The sequence below is a fragment of the Zygotorulaspora mrakii genome, chromosome 3 (assembly GCF_013402915.1).
Source record: "Zygotorulaspora mrakii chromosome 3, complete sequence".
Classification (NCBI taxonomy): Eukaryota; Fungi; Ascomycota; class Saccharomycetes; order Saccharomycetales; family Saccharomycetaceae; genus Zygotorulaspora; species Zygotorulaspora mrakii.
In genome coordinates this window covers 482359-500014 of record NC_050721.1, presented here as the reverse complement: position 1 = coordinate 500014, position 17656 = coordinate 482359, and the positions used below count along the sequence as shown (strand labels likewise).

General features: G+C 41.5%; 8 protein-coding genes across 8 annotated transcripts; 6 read left to right on the top strand and 2 right to left on the bottom strand.

Moving 5' to 3' along the window:
* Nucleotides 1–162: 162 nt before the first annotated feature.
* DAL1 (allantoinase) lies at nt 163–1779 on the top strand (the record flags this gene model as incomplete). The annotated part of the gene is made up of 1 exon (XM_037287737.1): nt 163–1779. The coding sequence occupies one exon, from the start codon at nt 163–165 to the stop codon at nt 1777–1779; it is 1617 nt and encodes a 538-aa protein (XP_037143632.1).
* A 57-nt stretch (nt 1780–1836) lies between these two features.
* ERP3 (Erp3p) lies at nt 1837–2508 on the bottom strand (the record flags this gene model as incomplete). The annotated part of the gene is made up of 1 exon (XM_037287736.1): nt 1837–2508. The coding sequence occupies one exon, from the start codon at nt 2506–2508 to the stop codon at nt 1837–1839; it is 672 nt and encodes a 223-aa protein (XP_037143631.1).
* Nucleotides 2509–3758: 1250 nt separating this feature from the next.
* On the top strand, nt 3759–5249 carry CDC7 (serine/threonine protein kinase CDC7; the record flags this gene model as incomplete). The annotated part of the gene is made up of 1 exon (XM_037287735.1): nt 3759–5249. The coding sequence occupies one exon, from the start codon at nt 3759–3761 to the stop codon at nt 5247–5249; it is 1491 nt and encodes a 496-aa protein (XP_037143630.1).
* A 104-nt stretch (nt 5250–5353) lies between these two features.
* Nucleotides 5354–6292, bottom strand: TSC13 (trans-2-enoyl-CoA reductase (NADPH) TSC13; the record flags this gene model as incomplete). The annotated part of the gene is made up of 1 exon (XM_037287734.1): nt 5354–6292. The coding sequence occupies one exon, from the start codon at nt 6290–6292 to the stop codon at nt 5354–5356; it is 939 nt and encodes a 312-aa protein (XP_037143629.1).
* A 434-nt stretch (nt 6293–6726) lies between these two features.
* Nucleotides 6727–7713, top strand: NOP1 (rRNA methyltransferase NOP1; the record flags this gene model as incomplete). Its single annotated transcript, XM_037287733.1, has 1 exon — nt 6727–7713. One exon carries the CDS (start codon nt 6727–6729, stop codon nt 7711–7713), a length of 987 nt encoding a protein of 328 aa, XP_037143628.1.
* A 417-nt stretch (nt 7714–8130) lies between these two features.
* On the top strand, nt 8131–10011 carry SLX5 (SUMO-targeted ubiquitin ligase complex subunit SLX5; the record flags this gene model as incomplete). Its single annotated transcript, XM_037287732.1, has 1 exon — nt 8131–10011. One exon carries the CDS (start codon nt 8131–8133, stop codon nt 10009–10011), a length of 1881 nt encoding a protein of 626 aa, XP_037143627.1.
* Nucleotides 10012–11519: 1508 nt separating this feature from the next.
* Nucleotides 11520–13334, top strand: MNN2 (alpha-1,2-mannosyltransferase MNN2; the record flags this gene model as incomplete). Its single annotated transcript, XM_037287731.1, has 1 exon — nt 11520–13334. The coding sequence occupies one exon, from the start codon at nt 11520–11522 to the stop codon at nt 13332–13334; it is 1815 nt and encodes a 604-aa protein (XP_037143626.1).
* A 249-nt stretch (nt 13335–13583) lies between these two features.
* HG535_0C02490 (glutaredoxin) lies at nt 13584–14210 on the top strand (the record flags this gene model as incomplete). Its single annotated transcript, XM_037287730.1, has 1 exon — nt 13584–14210. One exon carries the CDS (start codon nt 13584–13586, stop codon nt 14208–14210), a length of 627 nt encoding a protein of 208 aa, XP_037143625.1.
* Nucleotides 14211–17656: the final 3446 nt, after the last annotated feature.

The window sequence follows — 17656 nt, the reverse complement described above, 5'->3', positions numbered from 1 at the left end:
CAGCTGACTTCGGCAATACGCGAATGTTCGTGGTTATTTTTGACGATATAAGAAACCTTCTATTTAAAACCTCACATAAATGGAAAGCACCATTCGATAAGTTATGTAGACCAATTACTTGGAGGTCGGATTTCTGTTCAAGATCGTATATCATTTCTTAATATGCCAATCGAAGCCATTGCTTCCACAAATGTTATTTTGGAAGCACAGTGCAAAGCGGCAACAATACTGTACTCGACGGACTCTGGCAAGATAATAGAAATATATCCCGAAATTGTTGTCGAGTCATTGAATGATCCACTACTGAAGATATATGACGTGAAGAAATATAATATTGTCACACCGTATGTTATTTTGCCCGGTCTTGTAGACTCTCATGTCCATTTAAATGAGCCAGGTCGGACTGATTGGGAAGGGTTTGCAACGGGAACACAAGCTGCCTGTTGTGGTGGCGTTACTACGGTTGTAGATATGCCGTTGAATGCCATACCTCCCACGACAACACTTGCTAACTTCAACGCCAAATTAAATGCTGCGAAAGATCAATTGTGGTGTGATGTAGCATTTTGGGGAGGTATGGTTCCAGACAATCTTGAGGATCTGGTTCCATTGGTAAAAGCAGGAGTACGTGGTTTCAAAGGTTTTCTGATTGACAGTGGGGTTGATGAATTTCCCATGGTTGAACAACATTACATAGAAAAAGCTATGAATACATTAGCCAATCATAAAACCATGATGATGTTTCATGCTGAATTGCAAGTGGACAAGCACCAACATACAATTGTAGATGGCCGCCATATAGGATTAGAAAAAATGAATCATAACGAAGATGCTTTGACCCCAGAGCAAAGAGAATCGTTGGCTTTATCGCACGTTCTGTCACCTGCCGAACCCAGAAGTGGTAAGCCATCCCACATTGTACACCATGATGACGCTATTGTTCCTGCGTTGGAGGCTGCTGCTAAGATCGACGATGGACTATCAAAAATCGACCCTTGTAAGTATTCTTCATTTCTGATTTCAAGACCAGATGCTTTTGAAACCGATGCCATATCTTTGCTGATAAAATGCCTGAAAAACTGTATGAATTCAAATAACGGGAAAGCACCACCTCTGCATATCGTACATCTAGCATCTGTGGAAGCCCTGCCATTGATTCGCTCTGCACATCGCGATGGATTGCCCATAACTGCTGAGACGTGTTTTCACTATCTATGTTTGGCGGCAGAAAACATCCCCACGAAGGCTACCTATTTCAAATGCTGTCCCCCCATCAGGACTGAAGCTAATCGAGTAGGTCTGTGGCGTGCGCTAAACGAAGGACTAATAACATCGATTGTTAGTGATCATTCTCCATGCACTCCAGAATTGAAGCAATTGGCAGAGGGTGATTTCTTCAGCGCTTGGGGCGGAATAGCCTCTGTCGGCTTAGGATTGGCTCTTCTTCACACCAAGGCAAGTACAATAAGACCTCGAGCTTCGTTGATCGACATTGTTAAGTGGTGTTGTGAGAATACAGCAATACAAGTCGGTTTGCAGCACCGTAAAGGTTTTATTCGTGTAGGGCACGATGCCGATTTCGTTGTCTTTGATCCAGAGAGAGAACAGTTGATAACTGATAAAAGGGTTTTCTTCAAGAACAAGATAACAGCCTATAATGGGTTTACTGCAAAAGGTGTTGTGTTGAGTACTCACTTGCGTGGAATGAAGATTTATGATAGCGAAAATGGATTCTCTCAAGCCCCAGTCGGCCAAACCCTTCTGGAAGCAAGATTTTAAATAATGCAATTAGAAGAGTATATATCATATTTCAAAAAAAGCATATAATTTGATAAACTAAACAACTTGATCTCTGGCTTTTTGGAAAAACCATTGAAGCACAATCACTTGGCCCAAACTCATCAGTGCTAGCAATATAATACCATAAAGAGAAAAGGTTACAATTCTTCGATCAGTGGAGCGCACTGTATAGTTGTTTCGTATGTTCCTTTTCTTATAGTAATCCATGGTATTCTCAAGCTGGTACAGACGTCTTTCGATTTGATCTACTGAATTTTCCAAGGATGCCTTTAATGGATCCTTATCTGACTTCCACAAATTCCTTCGCTCCTTTCTTGCCTTACGTTTGCTACTGCGATAATCATCTTCCCGATTGCAAACGCTCTTAATTTGGAGGTCGATAATTTTGCTATCGTCATTGCGTCCATCAAAGCAGAACTTGTATTCACCCTTGTGTTCCCCCAGAAATGACCATTCTCCCTGACGTTCGCCTCTTCTCTGAAATAATGGGGAGTATTTATCACCTGGACCAAAGATTTCATAGTCGACATTCAAGTCACTGGACGATGCTTGCTGGACGGCGAAGTAATAAGAAATTGTGCAATCGATGTCCGTCGTTAGAGTGTAGAAACATTCTTTCTGACCCTTTTTCAGCTCAAACGTTATGGGTGAACCAGCGCTTATATTGGCTGTTACAAGCCACAAAATCCAAAAAGTCCATGACTGCATGTTTCTTATCTATTGTTTCGCAATGAAAACTAATGAAATGGTTTTTAAAAATGTTTCATGTTGATTTGATGAATTAGCCGTAAACGCAAAGACAAAAATTTAAAGGATTCCAAAAGAATTGGTGATAATAAATGGGTTTTGCACTTTATGGAAACGCTATCCATGTGTCCTTGGTACAGTTAGGTTCTATTTTCTTCCTACATGGACCTTGCAACTCTTGTTGAGGCATTTCAACAGACGAAGCACTCAGAGATAAAATCAGTTATTCTTGTGTTTTAAGCGAAAAATCAGTATACGGTAACTGCTTTCGAACTTATCTTGGAGCCTTCATCTCACATAACCAATTATTTGAATATTTCACTACAAATGTTGAAAAAATATAGAGGTTCGGCGGCTACTACTATCTAGGGTGGAATATCTTCTGAATTGAGCTTTAGAGAATTCCAATATTCTCTATAATTTGAGGAAAGCTACGGCTGCCCTTCGTATGCTGTAGAGGACAGAGCTCTAATGCGATTGAAGGGCAAATATTCATGTGGTACGATACTTTATGCTCAATATTGTAAACCTTTATAAGCTTTGTACTACAAGCTACACTTCAGGGATAGTTGAGGATGTGAATTAGAGTTCTCCTTTACCCCCGAGGATGATGTTTTCACGGTCTCCAACATGATGGATATCATATTTCCCAGAGCTCATCTTCACAACAGTGGAAGGGAAATTCTGATCAGAGCGTTATTTAGAAGGTACATCCAGCTAAGTTTAAATATCGAGACGTTGGGTGGTTTGTGTATCGTTTATAGTTGGCAGATAGATAGACAGCTCAGCGGTGATTTTTTGTAATGCAATGTAGATATCACGGTAGAATGGCACACTTCAACTGGTATGGCATGTGCCAATTGCCTTGAAAATATTTAACTGCATATTAAAAGGCAGGATGATATCGCAAATATCCGGGATAGCATATGTATGCCACTTCTTTCACTTAGTTTGTCCTTTAATGCTATTTCTTGAGGAGAATCAATGCATTTCGCATTCATTTTAGCCTTGCATCGAATGAAAAGGGACGTGTTTACACTGCGGTGTTCACGGTCTTGTTTGTTTAGATCGGCGCATCACCTTTGAAAACATCAGCGTGTATGCAAATACCATCGAAATAGAGAAAACCCGCCAGAAGCTCAAATCTAACCTGACAAGACAGGGCTGCTGCTGTTAGCAACGCGTTTGGTACTTAGGGCAAGGCTCAGAGGATGAAGCAGACCACAGCTGAAGATGTTCCTGCTGAAATCAAAGAAGAAATGAACCAACTGTACAATGACATTCAAGGTTTGAAAGAAGACTATGAACTGGTGGACAAGATTGGTGAAGGTACTTTTTCATCGGTCTACAAAGCCAAGGATATAAAAGGTAAGATTTGCAGTAAATACAGCTCTCATTTTTGGTCTCAAGATTCCAAGTTTGTTGCGCTCAAGAAAATATATGTTACGTCTTCACCTCAAAGAATTTACAATGAGCTGAATTTACTTTATATTCTTACAGGATCCACACGAGTAGCACCTCTATGTGACGCCACTAGAGTTAAAGACCAAGTGATAGCCGTGTTACCGTATTATCCACATGAGGAATTTCGACATTTTTACAGAGATCTACCAATAAAAGGGATAAAAATGTATCTCTGGGAACTGCTACAGGCATTAAGCTTTGTCCATTCCAAAAACATAATCCATAGAGATGTTAAACCTACAAATTTTCTCTACAATCCGTATTTAGGGCGCGGAGTTCTGGTTGATTTTGGACTGGCGGAAGTGCAAACTGAGACTCCAACATGTCACTTGGAGGAGGATGGTACCTTCTCTGTGAAAAACTGTAGAAATCAAGAACAGTTTTGTCCCTGTTCTATGCGAGACATTGCAGGTACCAATCAAGGCGCTTTCGCACCGATGATTACAATTCAGAATGGGAAGGTTGTATATCTTAATAATGTAAACGGTGTAAACCTGACCAAGGGTTATCCTAAAAATGAAACTCGGAGAATAAAAAGGGCCAATAGAGCAGGAACTCGTGGTTTTCGTGCACCGGAAGTTCTAATGAAATGTGGCTCGCAAACCACAAAGATAGACGTCTGGTCAGTGGGTGTTATTCTTTCGAGTTTGTTGTCAAGAAGATTCCCACTGTTTCAAAGCTTAGATGACACAGATTCGTTACTAGAATTATGTGCCATATTTGGTTCCAAAAAGATACGCAAATGTGCTGCCATACATGGATTAGGCTTCGAAATCAGCGGACTTAAATATATCAAGGAAAGTGGATATCCTGATGGTCTAAAAGGCTTTGTTCATGATTTGCTTAAAAAAGAATGTCAAGGGGGAACTTTGCCTGACTATAGTATTGCATTTGAAACTTATGAGTACTTGTCGCAAGAATTACACGGTGAGCGTACCATAGAACCCAAATTGCCGGATTGCAAAGCAACTCCCGAGGGACCGGAGGCATATGAACTGAAAAGGTATCAAGAAGAAATATGGACGGATCACTATTGGTGTTTCCAGCTGTTAGAGCAGTGTTTTGAAATGGACCCGCAGAAAAGAAGTTCCGCAAATGAGCTTCTTCGCGATGCATTCTTCAATGAATTAAATGAAAGTGGTGTTTATACCGAAATTGAAAGCACTGATGAAGACGAACTCACAGCGGATGGCGATCTCGACTATCGAGATAATGATGTTCTACTAATATCTCGGTGAAAACCATCTTGATCTTTTTGCATATTTACTGGAACTGCTTAGGCACTAAATAATTATATATTTCATAAATGGAGTAGGAAAAAAATGAAATGCATTTGGTAGACTTAAAAGATAAATGGAATCAAAAAGGCCCTCTTTGTTCCATATTTTCTGTTCTTTTTTTGAGCCCATGAATACATTTGAATGGATGAAACAGTTACAAAAATAAGTGAAAAAGCATTGAGCTTAAAAATCATGGCAAAACTGATCCATGCAAACACTTCAAAAGTGTAGTTTGGAGCCACAAATATTTTGAATAGCCCACTATCGATTGGAACACGGGTTGTTATTCCTTTTGCTTTTTGAGCATCTCCCCACAAACGCAATTTCAAATGGACATAGAAGTTCCAACACTCACTCAATAGGAATAAAGCTATCAAAGTCCTTAAGCTTGCCAAATGTATACTGCTGTAAAAGCTGAAAAGCTTGGAGTCGCTAATGACAAATCCCCAACCGAAATATCCTAATGCGATCGCACCATTCAATACCCAGTAATGGAAGGAATTTTTGAAAATATTGAATAATGGCATGGTAGATTGAGAAAACTGATGAATAAACAAGGTCTCAAATTCTCTTTTGATGTAATGGATCATCACCAAACTGTACACACATCTGTTTAGAAGTGGGTTGTACCGGACAGATTTACAGTGAAACTTTTCCAAATAATAGGGCTGCTGTGACAAATAATACAACAAACTATGAATTAAAATTGGGCCAAGGTATTCCACCAAAAAAACGAGTCTCCAGGATATTTGAGGACCCAAGTCTTTCGCAAACAATTGTGCGCCGCCCACATTTAAACCGTCTTCAAAGAAGGTATCACTATTGATTGGAATCTGTTTGGACTCCTTCAAGTACGTTAATCGTAACCTGTTAGGATTTATTTTGCCGTTATTCTCGGAAACCTTCTTCAGGATGCTACCTAAACTAGGCTTGTCACTACCATCTAATTCCACTGTAGTATCTTTCAAACTTTTGGAGCGCGATTTCACTACAAGTGACATTTTAAACCTGATTTGCCTATCCTCAACTATCCCAAATTCGGATATACGATCGTAATGCCCCAGTCACTTGTTCTTCACTGAATGGCCTTAGCCTTATTACCCTTTGATGGAAGAAGTGCCATGCATCTTCGTGTTTGATGATACAGTTTTGAACAGCGCAGATCGGGTAACTTTTCAAATTTTGGATAGAGCTTTGAAAAAAAATTTTCAGTAATGAAAGGCAATAAGCTCATCTCATCACGTCTTTAAATTTCACTTCAAAATTAAATTGGTTTGTAAGAATTCAAAAGCGTAGCTTTGGATAGATTTAACGATTTACTTACTGATTGCTTGCATTGTTTTGATATACCAATTTCAGTAGCAGGAAAAATTACAGTGGAAATCAGACGATTGAGCACTTCATTTAGTTAAAATTAATATACTGATTATTAGCGATGTCGTTTAGACCAGGTAGTAGAGGTGGTGCCCGCGGTGGCCGTGGTGGTTCCAGAGGTGGATTCGGTGGTGGTGCCCGCGGTGGCTCCAGAGGTGGTTCCAGAGGTGGATTCGGTGGTGGTGCCCGCGGTGGCTCCAGAGGTGGATTTGGTGGTGGCCGTGGTGGTTCTCGCGGTGGCCCTCGTGGCGGCTCTCGTGGAGGTCCTCGTGGGGGTCCTCGCGGTGGTGCTCGTGGTGGTGCTCGAGGTGGTGCCAAGGTTGTTCTTGAACCACATAAGCATGCTGGTGTCTACATTGCCAGAGGTAAAGAAGATCTTTTGGTCACCAAAAATATGGCCCCGGGTGAGTCTGTTTACGGTGAAAAGAGAGTTTCTGTTGAAGAACCATCCAAAGAAGACGGTGTTCCCCCAACAAAGGTTGAATACCGTGTGTGGAATCCTTTCAGATCCAAGCTTGCTGCTGGTATAATGGGAGGTCTGGACGAATTATTCATTGCACCAGGTAAAAAAGTTTTGTATCTAGGTGCTGCCTCTGGTACTTCTGTTTCCCATGTTTCAGATGTTGTTGGACCGGAAGGTGTTGTTTACGCCGTCGAATTTTCTCACAGACCAGGTAGAGAATTGATTTCTATGGCTAAGAAGAGACCAAACGTTATTCCAATTATCGAAGATGCTAGACATCCACAAAAATACAGAATGCTTGTCGGTATGGTCGACTGTGTGTTCGCAGATGTTGCTCAACCAGATCAAGCTCGTATCATCGCTTTGAATTCTCATATGTTCTTGAAAGATCAAGGTGGTGTTGTTATCTCCATTAAGGCCAACTGTATCGACTCCACTGTTGATGCAGAAACTGTCTTTGCAAGAGAAATCCAAAAATTGCGTGAAGAACGTATCAAACCTTTGGAACAACTGACTTTGGAACCTTATGAAAGAGATCATTGTATCGTTATTGGTAGATATATGAGAAGTGGTTTGAAGAAATAATAAAAAAACTCCAAGATTAAAGATTTTATAACTTCCGCGCCTTAAGGGCTTGTAAAATAGATATTACTGCCGTCGATCGATTACTGACATAAAATTAGATATATACTCATATATATAGTTGAATATATCAAGAAGAAGAATCAACTGTTGGGTTGTACAATGCAGCCGTCCACATATTTGTAATAGGATTTTGGTTTTATTACTATAACTTTGAACGAAAATTTCCACAGTCTATTATTTAAAAAGAACCATTAAAGATATGCAGAAGATAGTTTGTATATAAAAAGGACCTGTGGGCTAAATACTCCAAATAAGAGTTTTGGTGTATATATTAGTCAAGTATTTGCATTGCTGCATCCAGAAAAGCAGCTAAAAGAAGAAAAAACGCCCGCTTAGCACCGTACATTGTATGCGGACATGTTGGCGGATCCGCAGGAAACACTAGTGGACAGGCAGATACCACACACAAACAATAATGAGAACTTTTCTTCGGTGATCTGTATAGAGAGTGATCAAGAAGAGGATGAAAGGATACGTGAAGAAAATAGACCTACCAGACTTGGCGTTGATAGGCGGCTCGGTAGAGCAAGAGATGCGATGAATAGGTTTTTAAATTCAAATGGGACAAATATAGCACTACAACAAATATCATATGATGCACACGGAGCTGGTGCTACTGTCGGGAACAGTTGTGATGATGATGATGATGATGATGATGATTTAGCAATAGTGGGAGAGGTGAATAGGCCTATGAATCATGACACACCTATCGATTCTAGCGCTGAGTTTGTGGATCTGGATGAAGAAGTTGAAGAACAGCAGAGGCATCCAACAGCAATTCTTGTGCACAGGCCTCTCAATGAAGAATATCACGAAACTGAAGGAGATGATGATGCATTGGAAATTATACAGGAGAGAACAGCAGGTCCAAGGGTTAGGTTGAATCTTCCTGGTGGCGAAACGATCGAAATTAGCGCATCGCCAACCGACAGACCAATCAGAAGATCTTTTGAATGGCAACAGAATCTGCGGCAATCACGTCGCCAAATGCTGCGAAGAAGTGCTCGAAGAGCTAGACAGTTGTTGTTTGAGCCTGAAGACAGCGATTCTCAAGAAGAGAGTGATTCTGTTCGCTTACCGCCAAACATTCTGCTATTTAGGCGACAGGAACAGCTGCGTCAGAGACAAGCACAAAGGAGGCGATACGAACAAGCAACTGAAAATGCAAATACCGAGAGCAGTGATTCAGGACTTGCTGAAATACGAAGAAGAATTAACTCACATCCACCAGATGTTCGGAGCGCATTTGAGCATGCACAATCCTTACATGAGTTCAGATCTATTTTGCAAAACGTTGCACCCATTACACTGCAAGAATGCGATGCCGACTTGATAGCACTTTTCACTGAATATCGGAGCAGAGTGGTTGAGCGTTGGGCAGAAGATAGAGTGAGAACCAATAGGGAAGAGGCAAGAGCCAACCGTGATAGCTTCAATCGACTGACGACTCGTAATAATGGAAGATTTTTAAGAAGCCATGTTGGTACAGAAAGCTCAGTTGCAGGGGGAAGTTTAGGAAGTTACATCATGATGAATGTAAATAGACCGCCAAATCATTTTGGTAACTGGGATCATGACTACGATGATAATGATGAAGAAGCCAGAACGCAAAGCATAATGAATATGATACAAGAGAGAGAAGAAATGGAGCATGATATGAGAACCAAAAAATTCATGGAAAAGACAAAATCGCAGCAGGATCAATTTATGAAAAAATCGATGGCATTACCGGATGGATACAGCGCGTCCTTCGACACAGAGCCAAAAATCAAAATGGAAATCGTGAAAGATGGAAAGCCGCAAACGGTTATTGTAGAAGACTTTGAACTGGCGAGCAAATGCGAGGATGTTCCAGTATGTTGCCTTTGTGGTGTTGAGTTGGGCATTGGTATCCCGGAAGATTTTCACGGCATCAGTAAAGTGGATCGTGGCGTTTCGTTTGAATGCTTGGTATACCGATACGGATTTCACTGTCCATATCAGAGTTTATCGAAACCTTCGCAATTGGATAGGGATCTATCCAAAAGAACTTTTGTCGCTTCCTGCGGACATACGTTCTGCGGCAGGTGTTTTGCACGCATCGATAACGCCAGATCCAAGAGCAGAATGGCAAAGAAGAAGCTAGCAGAATTAAGGGGCAGCTCGCACCCTGATAACTACGGACCTAAGACCTGCCCAGCTCCTAATTGCAGAGCTTGTTTGAGATCAAGGGGGAAAATGAGAGAAGCATTCTTCTAGTCCAACGAAAAAGAAAAATAAAAAGGGAAAAGGTTCAACACTTTTACTACCATGGATACCAATATACATCCACATACATATACGTATATATATATATATATACTCATGCAGGACAAACACCATTGATCCAGGCACACATTAGGAATTACTATTTTTTATTGTCCTCGCCCCGTTTAGCCGCCGCTGGATGCCCTCAGACTCAAATCGCCTAGAACAGCATATCCAGAGTGCAACAGACACATAACGCCGCGCAACACGCCGCTAAGCAGCTGTTGTTGTCAGTTCTTGGTGGTTGTTGTTGAACATACACCGGTTGCTGACCACCTGATGGGTAATACTGTGGTTGCTGCTGCTGTTGATAAGGTGGCTGTTGGTATTGCTGATACTGCTGTTGTGGAGGATAGTACTGCTGTTGGCCGTAGCCCCTATCCTGACCGTAGTTGCCTTGGTCTTGTCCCGGTGGTGGCGCATTCGGACGCGAATACTGTTGCGTTGTCAGTTAGTAAACATGGGACAAAGTCGGGAGCAGCGCTGCTAGCAGCGCTGCTACTTCTTGGGGGGGCGGACGAGAAAAAAACATACAGTTGCCTTGTTGTCGCTGCCGTAGTACTCTTGAGCGGACATTGATAAATGCGAGCTGATTCCTTGCCGTGCTGGTCCTGCTAGTTGACGCTTTCCGCTCTTGCAGCTTCTTTACAACCGGTCATCGCTTTATATATTTGTTTCATCAACAACCAATCGCCTTTTTTTTTTCTGTGCCACTCATTACGCCAGACTCGAGGGTTTCCACTGCTGCCGCATGCTCTGCTATTTCCTGCGCTTCGTTTTTGTTTTCGTTTTCGCCTACGGCCGAGCCCCGTTCAACGGGTTTCTGTCCGAAACATGGATTGTCTCCGTGGTGGCAGCCCTGGGAGGTACATAGGCTTCCCGTTTGCGTGCGTTCGAAACCCGCTCGTGGCGAAACGTGCTAAAAAGTGCCACATTGTCCGGGTACCCAGGTCCGGACAGTCTGTTGGAAAATGGAAATAGTGTCCCTTTGTACGACGGAACTTTCAGGGTATTCCCCTCAGGACGTGCGACATGACGCGAAAAGGTACATCGAATGAGGCCATAGTTGGCGGAAGTCGCGTCAAATAAAGAGGAGGAGGGAAATCAAAAAAGCAAAGAATGGTACGTTGTAGCGCCGACAATTGTTACTTATAACTTCAACTCGTAACTCTTGCTTACCGTTTCTTTCACGGAGTAGCAGACGGCTTAAGGCAGACAAGAGGTATCATCAACATATCTTGAACCGGATTCGAGCGCAGTATTGGAAGGGAAGAAAAAAGTTTTTTTCTTGCCACATTGTCACAAGCAGTACTAGTCACCTAAGTGTTTGTATTTGCATTGTGTTTGTATTTGCGTGCTTAGTTGTTTGTTCTTTGAGAAGGTGAGGGGATTCTCTCGTCGTTTCGGTTTGTATATCAGGTGGGGTAAAGCAAAAAGGGATTGATTTTAGCGAGGTCAGCATGGCTGTGATTACTAGACGGTACGGCAAGGCATTGAAACTGTCGCTGTTCTTTCTGGTGGTCTGTGTGGTTTTCCTGTTCACCAGCGAGTACATGGAGGATTCAGTGAGCGAGTATCGCGACTATTTACGCAATTCGCTGGCAAAAGCGAAGGGTACGGACCTGAAAGAGTCGTCGCAAGACACAGGAAATGGCGACCACAGTATGGAACCGACAGCGGAGGATAATGGGAAAATTTTGGCGCAGAAAGCTTCGGAAACGTCACAAAAACTGAAGAACTTCTATGAGGAAGTGTTTCGCTTCATTGAGGCTTACTCTCCACAGGGAGCCACGGCGAAGAAATACAGAAAAGCGTGTCGCTTGAAGGGCGATATCGGATTCAGACCTGAAAACTACGCAGAATGGTCGGCGCTCACCGAGGAGAGTTTATCCAATTGCTTAGAAGTCTCCAGGGAGGAAGCTTCGATGCTAAAACAGAGTCATGCGAGCTATGTGGACGCAGTGAGTACACTGGTATTGCCCAAAGATTCATACAAAGGGAAAGGTATTGTGACTGTTGGTGGTGGTAGGTTTTCGATAATGGCGCTGCTAATCATCAAAACGTTGAGAAAGCTGAATACACAATTACCAGTAGAAGTTTTCATACCGCCAAATGACGAAGGAGAAACGGATTTTTGTGAAAACGTGTTGCCAAAACTCAATGCGAAGTGTATTCATCTATCGGATACCTTGCCAAAGAGTACATTGGATAGCTTTGAGTTCAACGGATATCAATTCAAATCGTTATCGTTGATTTCATCCAGCTTTGAGGATGTTCTGTTTTTAGATGCTGATAATTTCCCAGTCAAGTCATTGAATCACATCTTTGATCAAGAGCCGTACAAATCTACAGGATTTGTGCTGTGGCCAGATTATTGGAGAAGAACCACGCAACCAATTTACTATGATATAGCTGATATTCCAATCACCAAAAAGCGCACTCGTAATTGCTTCGATGATTTAACGCCAACACAAGTCTATACAAGGAATATCAATGATTTATCGGATATACCATTTCATGATTTAGCGGGTACTATACCGGATGTTTCAACCGAATCAGGTCAGCTTATGATCAATAAATCTACACATTTACCAACAATTCTTCTAGCGCTTTATTATAATGTAAATGGGCCAAAATGGTTTTATCCAATGTTTTCGCAAAAAGCAGCTGGCGAAGGTGATAAGGAAACTTTTTTAGCTGCCGCAACTTTTTATGGACTCCATTTTTATCAAGTCAAAACAGTCGTTGGTGCGGAAGGCTATCACCAGCCAAACAATGAGGGATTTCGTGGTGTTGCAATGTTGCAACATGATTTTTCACAAGATTACCAATTATATCAAAAAGCAGCAAAGGCGATATTGACAAAGTACGGTTCAAGTGGAAGGATTTCTTATGATAAAAAGTATTCGTTGGACGCATTTTACAAAACATATTTTGACGGCGATTTAGTCGACCGTGCAGACGTTATGTTTGCACATTCAAACGCTCCTAAATTTGAACCTTATGGTCTATGGAAAGGAAATGAACTAGTTTATGATGGCAAGCATGTTAGGTCTTTTACGGCACTTAAAAAGATCAACAACTATGATATTGAATTGGAAAATTTCAGAGAGATGGATACAGAAATATGTAAAAATAGGATCAAATTTAAGTACTTGATCGAATCTTTAAAGGATGAAAAAGAGTGGAAATCAATGTGTGCATATGTTTCAGAAAGACTTTTATTCCTGGAATCAACTCATCAAGAAGCAATAGGCTCAGGCACTTCTCAATGAAATCGTTAATGAATATAAAATATAAATAAAGTATTATTATAGCTAGTTCTTTCGCAGACCCAATAATTGAACACTATTTCATAATTATAGATAGAAGGATATAAAAATAGCTTTTTCCCTTTTTTTCGGTCCGCTGTGAGCCCTCAGATCGAAAGAAAGAAAACAAACAGAGAAGAATCAAGTCAAAAAAAACATAAACTTACGATAAATAGCAAATTGCACGTAACATAGGTCCCAAGTAAACAAAGCATGGCTGGAATTACATTAAACAAGAGGAATCTAAGAGTGCTTAGTATCACGGCGTTGCTGCTTTTGCTAGTCTTTTTCGTGATTCAAACTGCAAATACAACAATGCCAGCACTTGGAAAAACAGACATTGAAATACCAGCAGACGCTGGTCCTACTGTTTTAGATTCCGTCAAGGGCAACAGTTTGCCAGAAAGCCCCATATCGACAGGTAAGGAAAAGAAAAAGGGCTCCTCTGTTGAGGTAAAAGAAACATTGCAAGACAACACACATGATCCCGCTAAGGAATACGGTATGATGCTGGAGCAATCCCCCGTTATTATCTTTAGCAAGACTACCTGTCCTTACAGTAAAAAATTGAAGTCGCTTTTGGAAAAGGAGTACTCGTTTGTCCCAACCTATGCTGTTATCGATTTGGATATCCATAAAATGGGCAAAACCTTGCAAAAGTATATCGAAGAGAAAACTGGACGTGGTACCGTACCAAATTTAGTCATCAATGGAGTATCAAGAGGTGGCTGTGATGAAATTACAGCACTTCACAATGCCGGTACACTCCTGGCCTCTTTGGAGGAATGGAGTAATAAAAACTACAAAGTTGAGCAACTGGAAAAGCCATCGAATAATTAATCTGACCGCATACTCTTGAGGCAAATGCACTATCAATGAATTGTCGATTACTTTATGCCCAAAGCCAACCTGCATCTCCCATAAAAATGAAGCAGGTAAGTCTTTTTGGGGCTAGAAGAATGTAGACTGCCTATTCCACATTCCGACAAGGCAGCTAAGACAAGAAGACTTTTTTTCAATCTTTCCTCGACAAATCTACATAGACCCCGTTTACCATTTCCAGTAATCCACACTACATAAGCTTTGTTTAGAACGCTAAACGCAACATGAACGTTGAGAATTAGTCAGCCCAGAAGTATTTTGAGTCGGAACAAAACGCAACTGCAAGCACAAAGCTGCAGTAATGCGGAGGCTGCAACGCTGCGATGCAGCTGCTCGGCTAACACCGAAATCCAAGCGTGTGATTAACTCGATCTGTTCGGCAAACGTGTGGAAACGTGCAGAAACTTAGTTGATTGAGCCCACATTGTCCCTAAAGCAGCAAGTCTTCGGTTTCTTCAACTTCAGATCCCATTTCCTATTTAGGAAAATAGGAAATTGGATCGGCGCCCAGCTTGCCTACGCAAACCCTTCGACATTCTTTAAAAATGTGGAAAGACAAAAGAAAAAGAAGTTCACATTTAGAAAGAAGCATATCTCTTTCTGCATTGTTTACGTTAACTTTAAGTTTTGCAGCTGTACTAAAGAACTTTTTCCGTTTTTTTACTTTTTCAACTCTAGTCTACAGTTTATTTGTTTCCTTCAGCGCAGATATATCGTTTGCGTCGTTTTACAAGACAGTGGCTCATCGATTTGTGATTATATTCTTTTCCTTTTTGCCCTGTAGCCCTTACAGCGTTAGACGAATAGGCAAGTTGAAGTCACATCATTATCATTGAAAAGAGTGGAAGCATGGCTGAACTTTTCTCTATTGACAGCATTTGGTGCTGTACGAAGCGGTAACACTCAGAAAGTTGCACCGCCCAACTCAGAGGCACCGCACGATCCGCTATCCCAGATCCTCTTGTTGACACATTGTAACGCCGAAAAATAGGCTTAATGCATTGGCGAAAGGTATGCAGTGGGCATAAACAGAAACACAATACGCGACGCAAGGCAGATTGATCTTTTTCTGTATATAGCGCTTTGATGGGCATGCCCATTGTGCCTGCTACAGTGCCCTCTAAGGAAAGTAGGCCTTTGTCTTTCGAAATTCGTTTTCCTGATACATAGAAGGAGCAGAAAAAGAAACGACGCCTCTCGATTATAGAAGATATCGAACCTTCTAAGCCTCAATATTTTTACCCAATGAGGAAACTGTAAATCACAGTCATCAGCTAGCTTTCTGAGAAACACAAAGACGTGCACATGTTCCTCTGACACTCGAATGTTGGCAACTAGTCTACGTTACTATCTCTATCCTGCTCTCGTCTCATGTGGTGGATATCACACTCGACCGGACATTGTGTACTAATGTCGAAGTTGAAAAGACAGGCAATTTTTATCTGAGTAAATGAACATGCTAACGGCGGGAAAACTCTATTTCATTTGGGAGAATGTGGGCGAGCCAATGAAGAGGAGCATAAGTTTTCGTTCACAAATTAAAATATTTTCCTCGAAGCTACTTATCGGAATAGCCTATGGTTTTAGTAGGTGAGTGTGAATTCCTTGGCACCGCTGCTTTTTTCTCCTGTTTTCCTATCAAACAAGAAAAGATGCATTGTGATCACAATTCTTGCCTGGAGCAGAGTGCCTGGCGGTGCATGTGGGTGAAGACTGGCTATATGTGCCTCTCAATTGTGGCACCTGGAAAATTTGAATTCAATGCGGAAGTATATAGAGGATTGAATTTCGAATGAGCCTTGGAGAAATCTAGTTGTGCAGAAATCAGAAGAATTTAATAGTGAATAAAAAAAAAAATTGAAATGGGAATCACATTTAGATGCTGCAAATAGTGTTGGTGCTGTTGGGGCTTATATTCGCTAGGTTCACACAAGCCCAAGTGCCACAGGCCTGTTTGCCTTTGGGTGAGAGAAGGCCTGGTTTCAACGTGAAATTCTATTCCTAAATATTTAATGATGCAACAAATTTTCAAAATGCAAGATACCTCGTCTCAGGATACAGTAACGGCCAGTATGTAGGCTCCGTCAGTGGAATCAATGACATCAATTTGCGGTATACGTGTAATGTCAATGATTGGGAGTACCGTCCGGTGCAAGGCCAGGTTTACGGTTTTCCCATTATGCCAACCAACTTTACTTCAGAAATCAGGGGTTATTTTTTAGCACCTGCAACTGGTTGGAATTACGTGGATATGACTGGAATTGATGACTCTGCTGTTCTGCAGGTAGGAAATGGAGTGGCTTTTGATTGTTGTAACCAGAATGCTCAACCGATTGGTAGTAGCGAATTCACAATCAATGGTATCAAGAGATGGAAAGGTGCGTTAGGTAACGCGGGTTCATGGGTATATCTATAGAGAAACTATTACTATCCGCTAAAAGTGGTTTTCGTCAACGCCCAATCCTTCGGTTACCTGCCCTTTGCAACTACTTTGCCAAACGGAATACGCTATACCGGTTTAACGAACTTTGTATTTTCTTTCCCAAAAACTTCAAGCCAACCCAGTTGCTCTGTTGTAAACCCCAATATTCCACCAACTTACACTACGGTGACCGTTCCTTGGACCGTTAGGGTGACCTCTACAACAACTACTTTGACCCAATCAATCGGTCAAGATGGCAGCACTACACCAGTTGAGATTATAAAGATTGAGACTCCTACTGTAGCAACCACCACAACAACTTCTTTCAGACCATGGGACAGCAAGTTCACATCGACATACTCCACTTCTACTACTTTCGTCATTGGATCTGACTCTTTGACAACGCCAATTGAGATTATCGAGGTCGAGACCCCCACTGTCAATGCTACCATAACTACCTCATTCAGAGCATGGGACAGCAAGTTCACTTCCACGTATTCCACCACTACGAACTATGTGATTGGCTCTGATTCTTTGACCACACCAATTGTTGTAATAGAAGTTGAGACTCCTACGATCTGTTCATCCGGTAATTCTTTGAGCAGTTTGCTATCTTCGGCAACACTTGCAGGTGCTTCGATATTGTCAAACTCAACGGCTAGGGTTTCAACAAATACGGTCACCTCTTACCTATCATGGACCGGTACAATCACGTCTACTGTTGACTGTGTTACCACATATACCATTGGAACAGATGGACTAACGACTCCTGAAGTTATAGTTGAGGTTGAGACTCCAACTTCACAGGCAAGTCAATCTTTGTCTACAATGAGTCTCAGAAGCTATTTTTGAAATATAGATCGATATTGTAAGATATATGAAAGAGGTGACTTATAGGAATTAGTAACAAGACAAGTGGTTTGTACAACAAAATAAACGAAGTCAGATGAAGGCCTAACAGAATATCAATCGATCCTGGAAA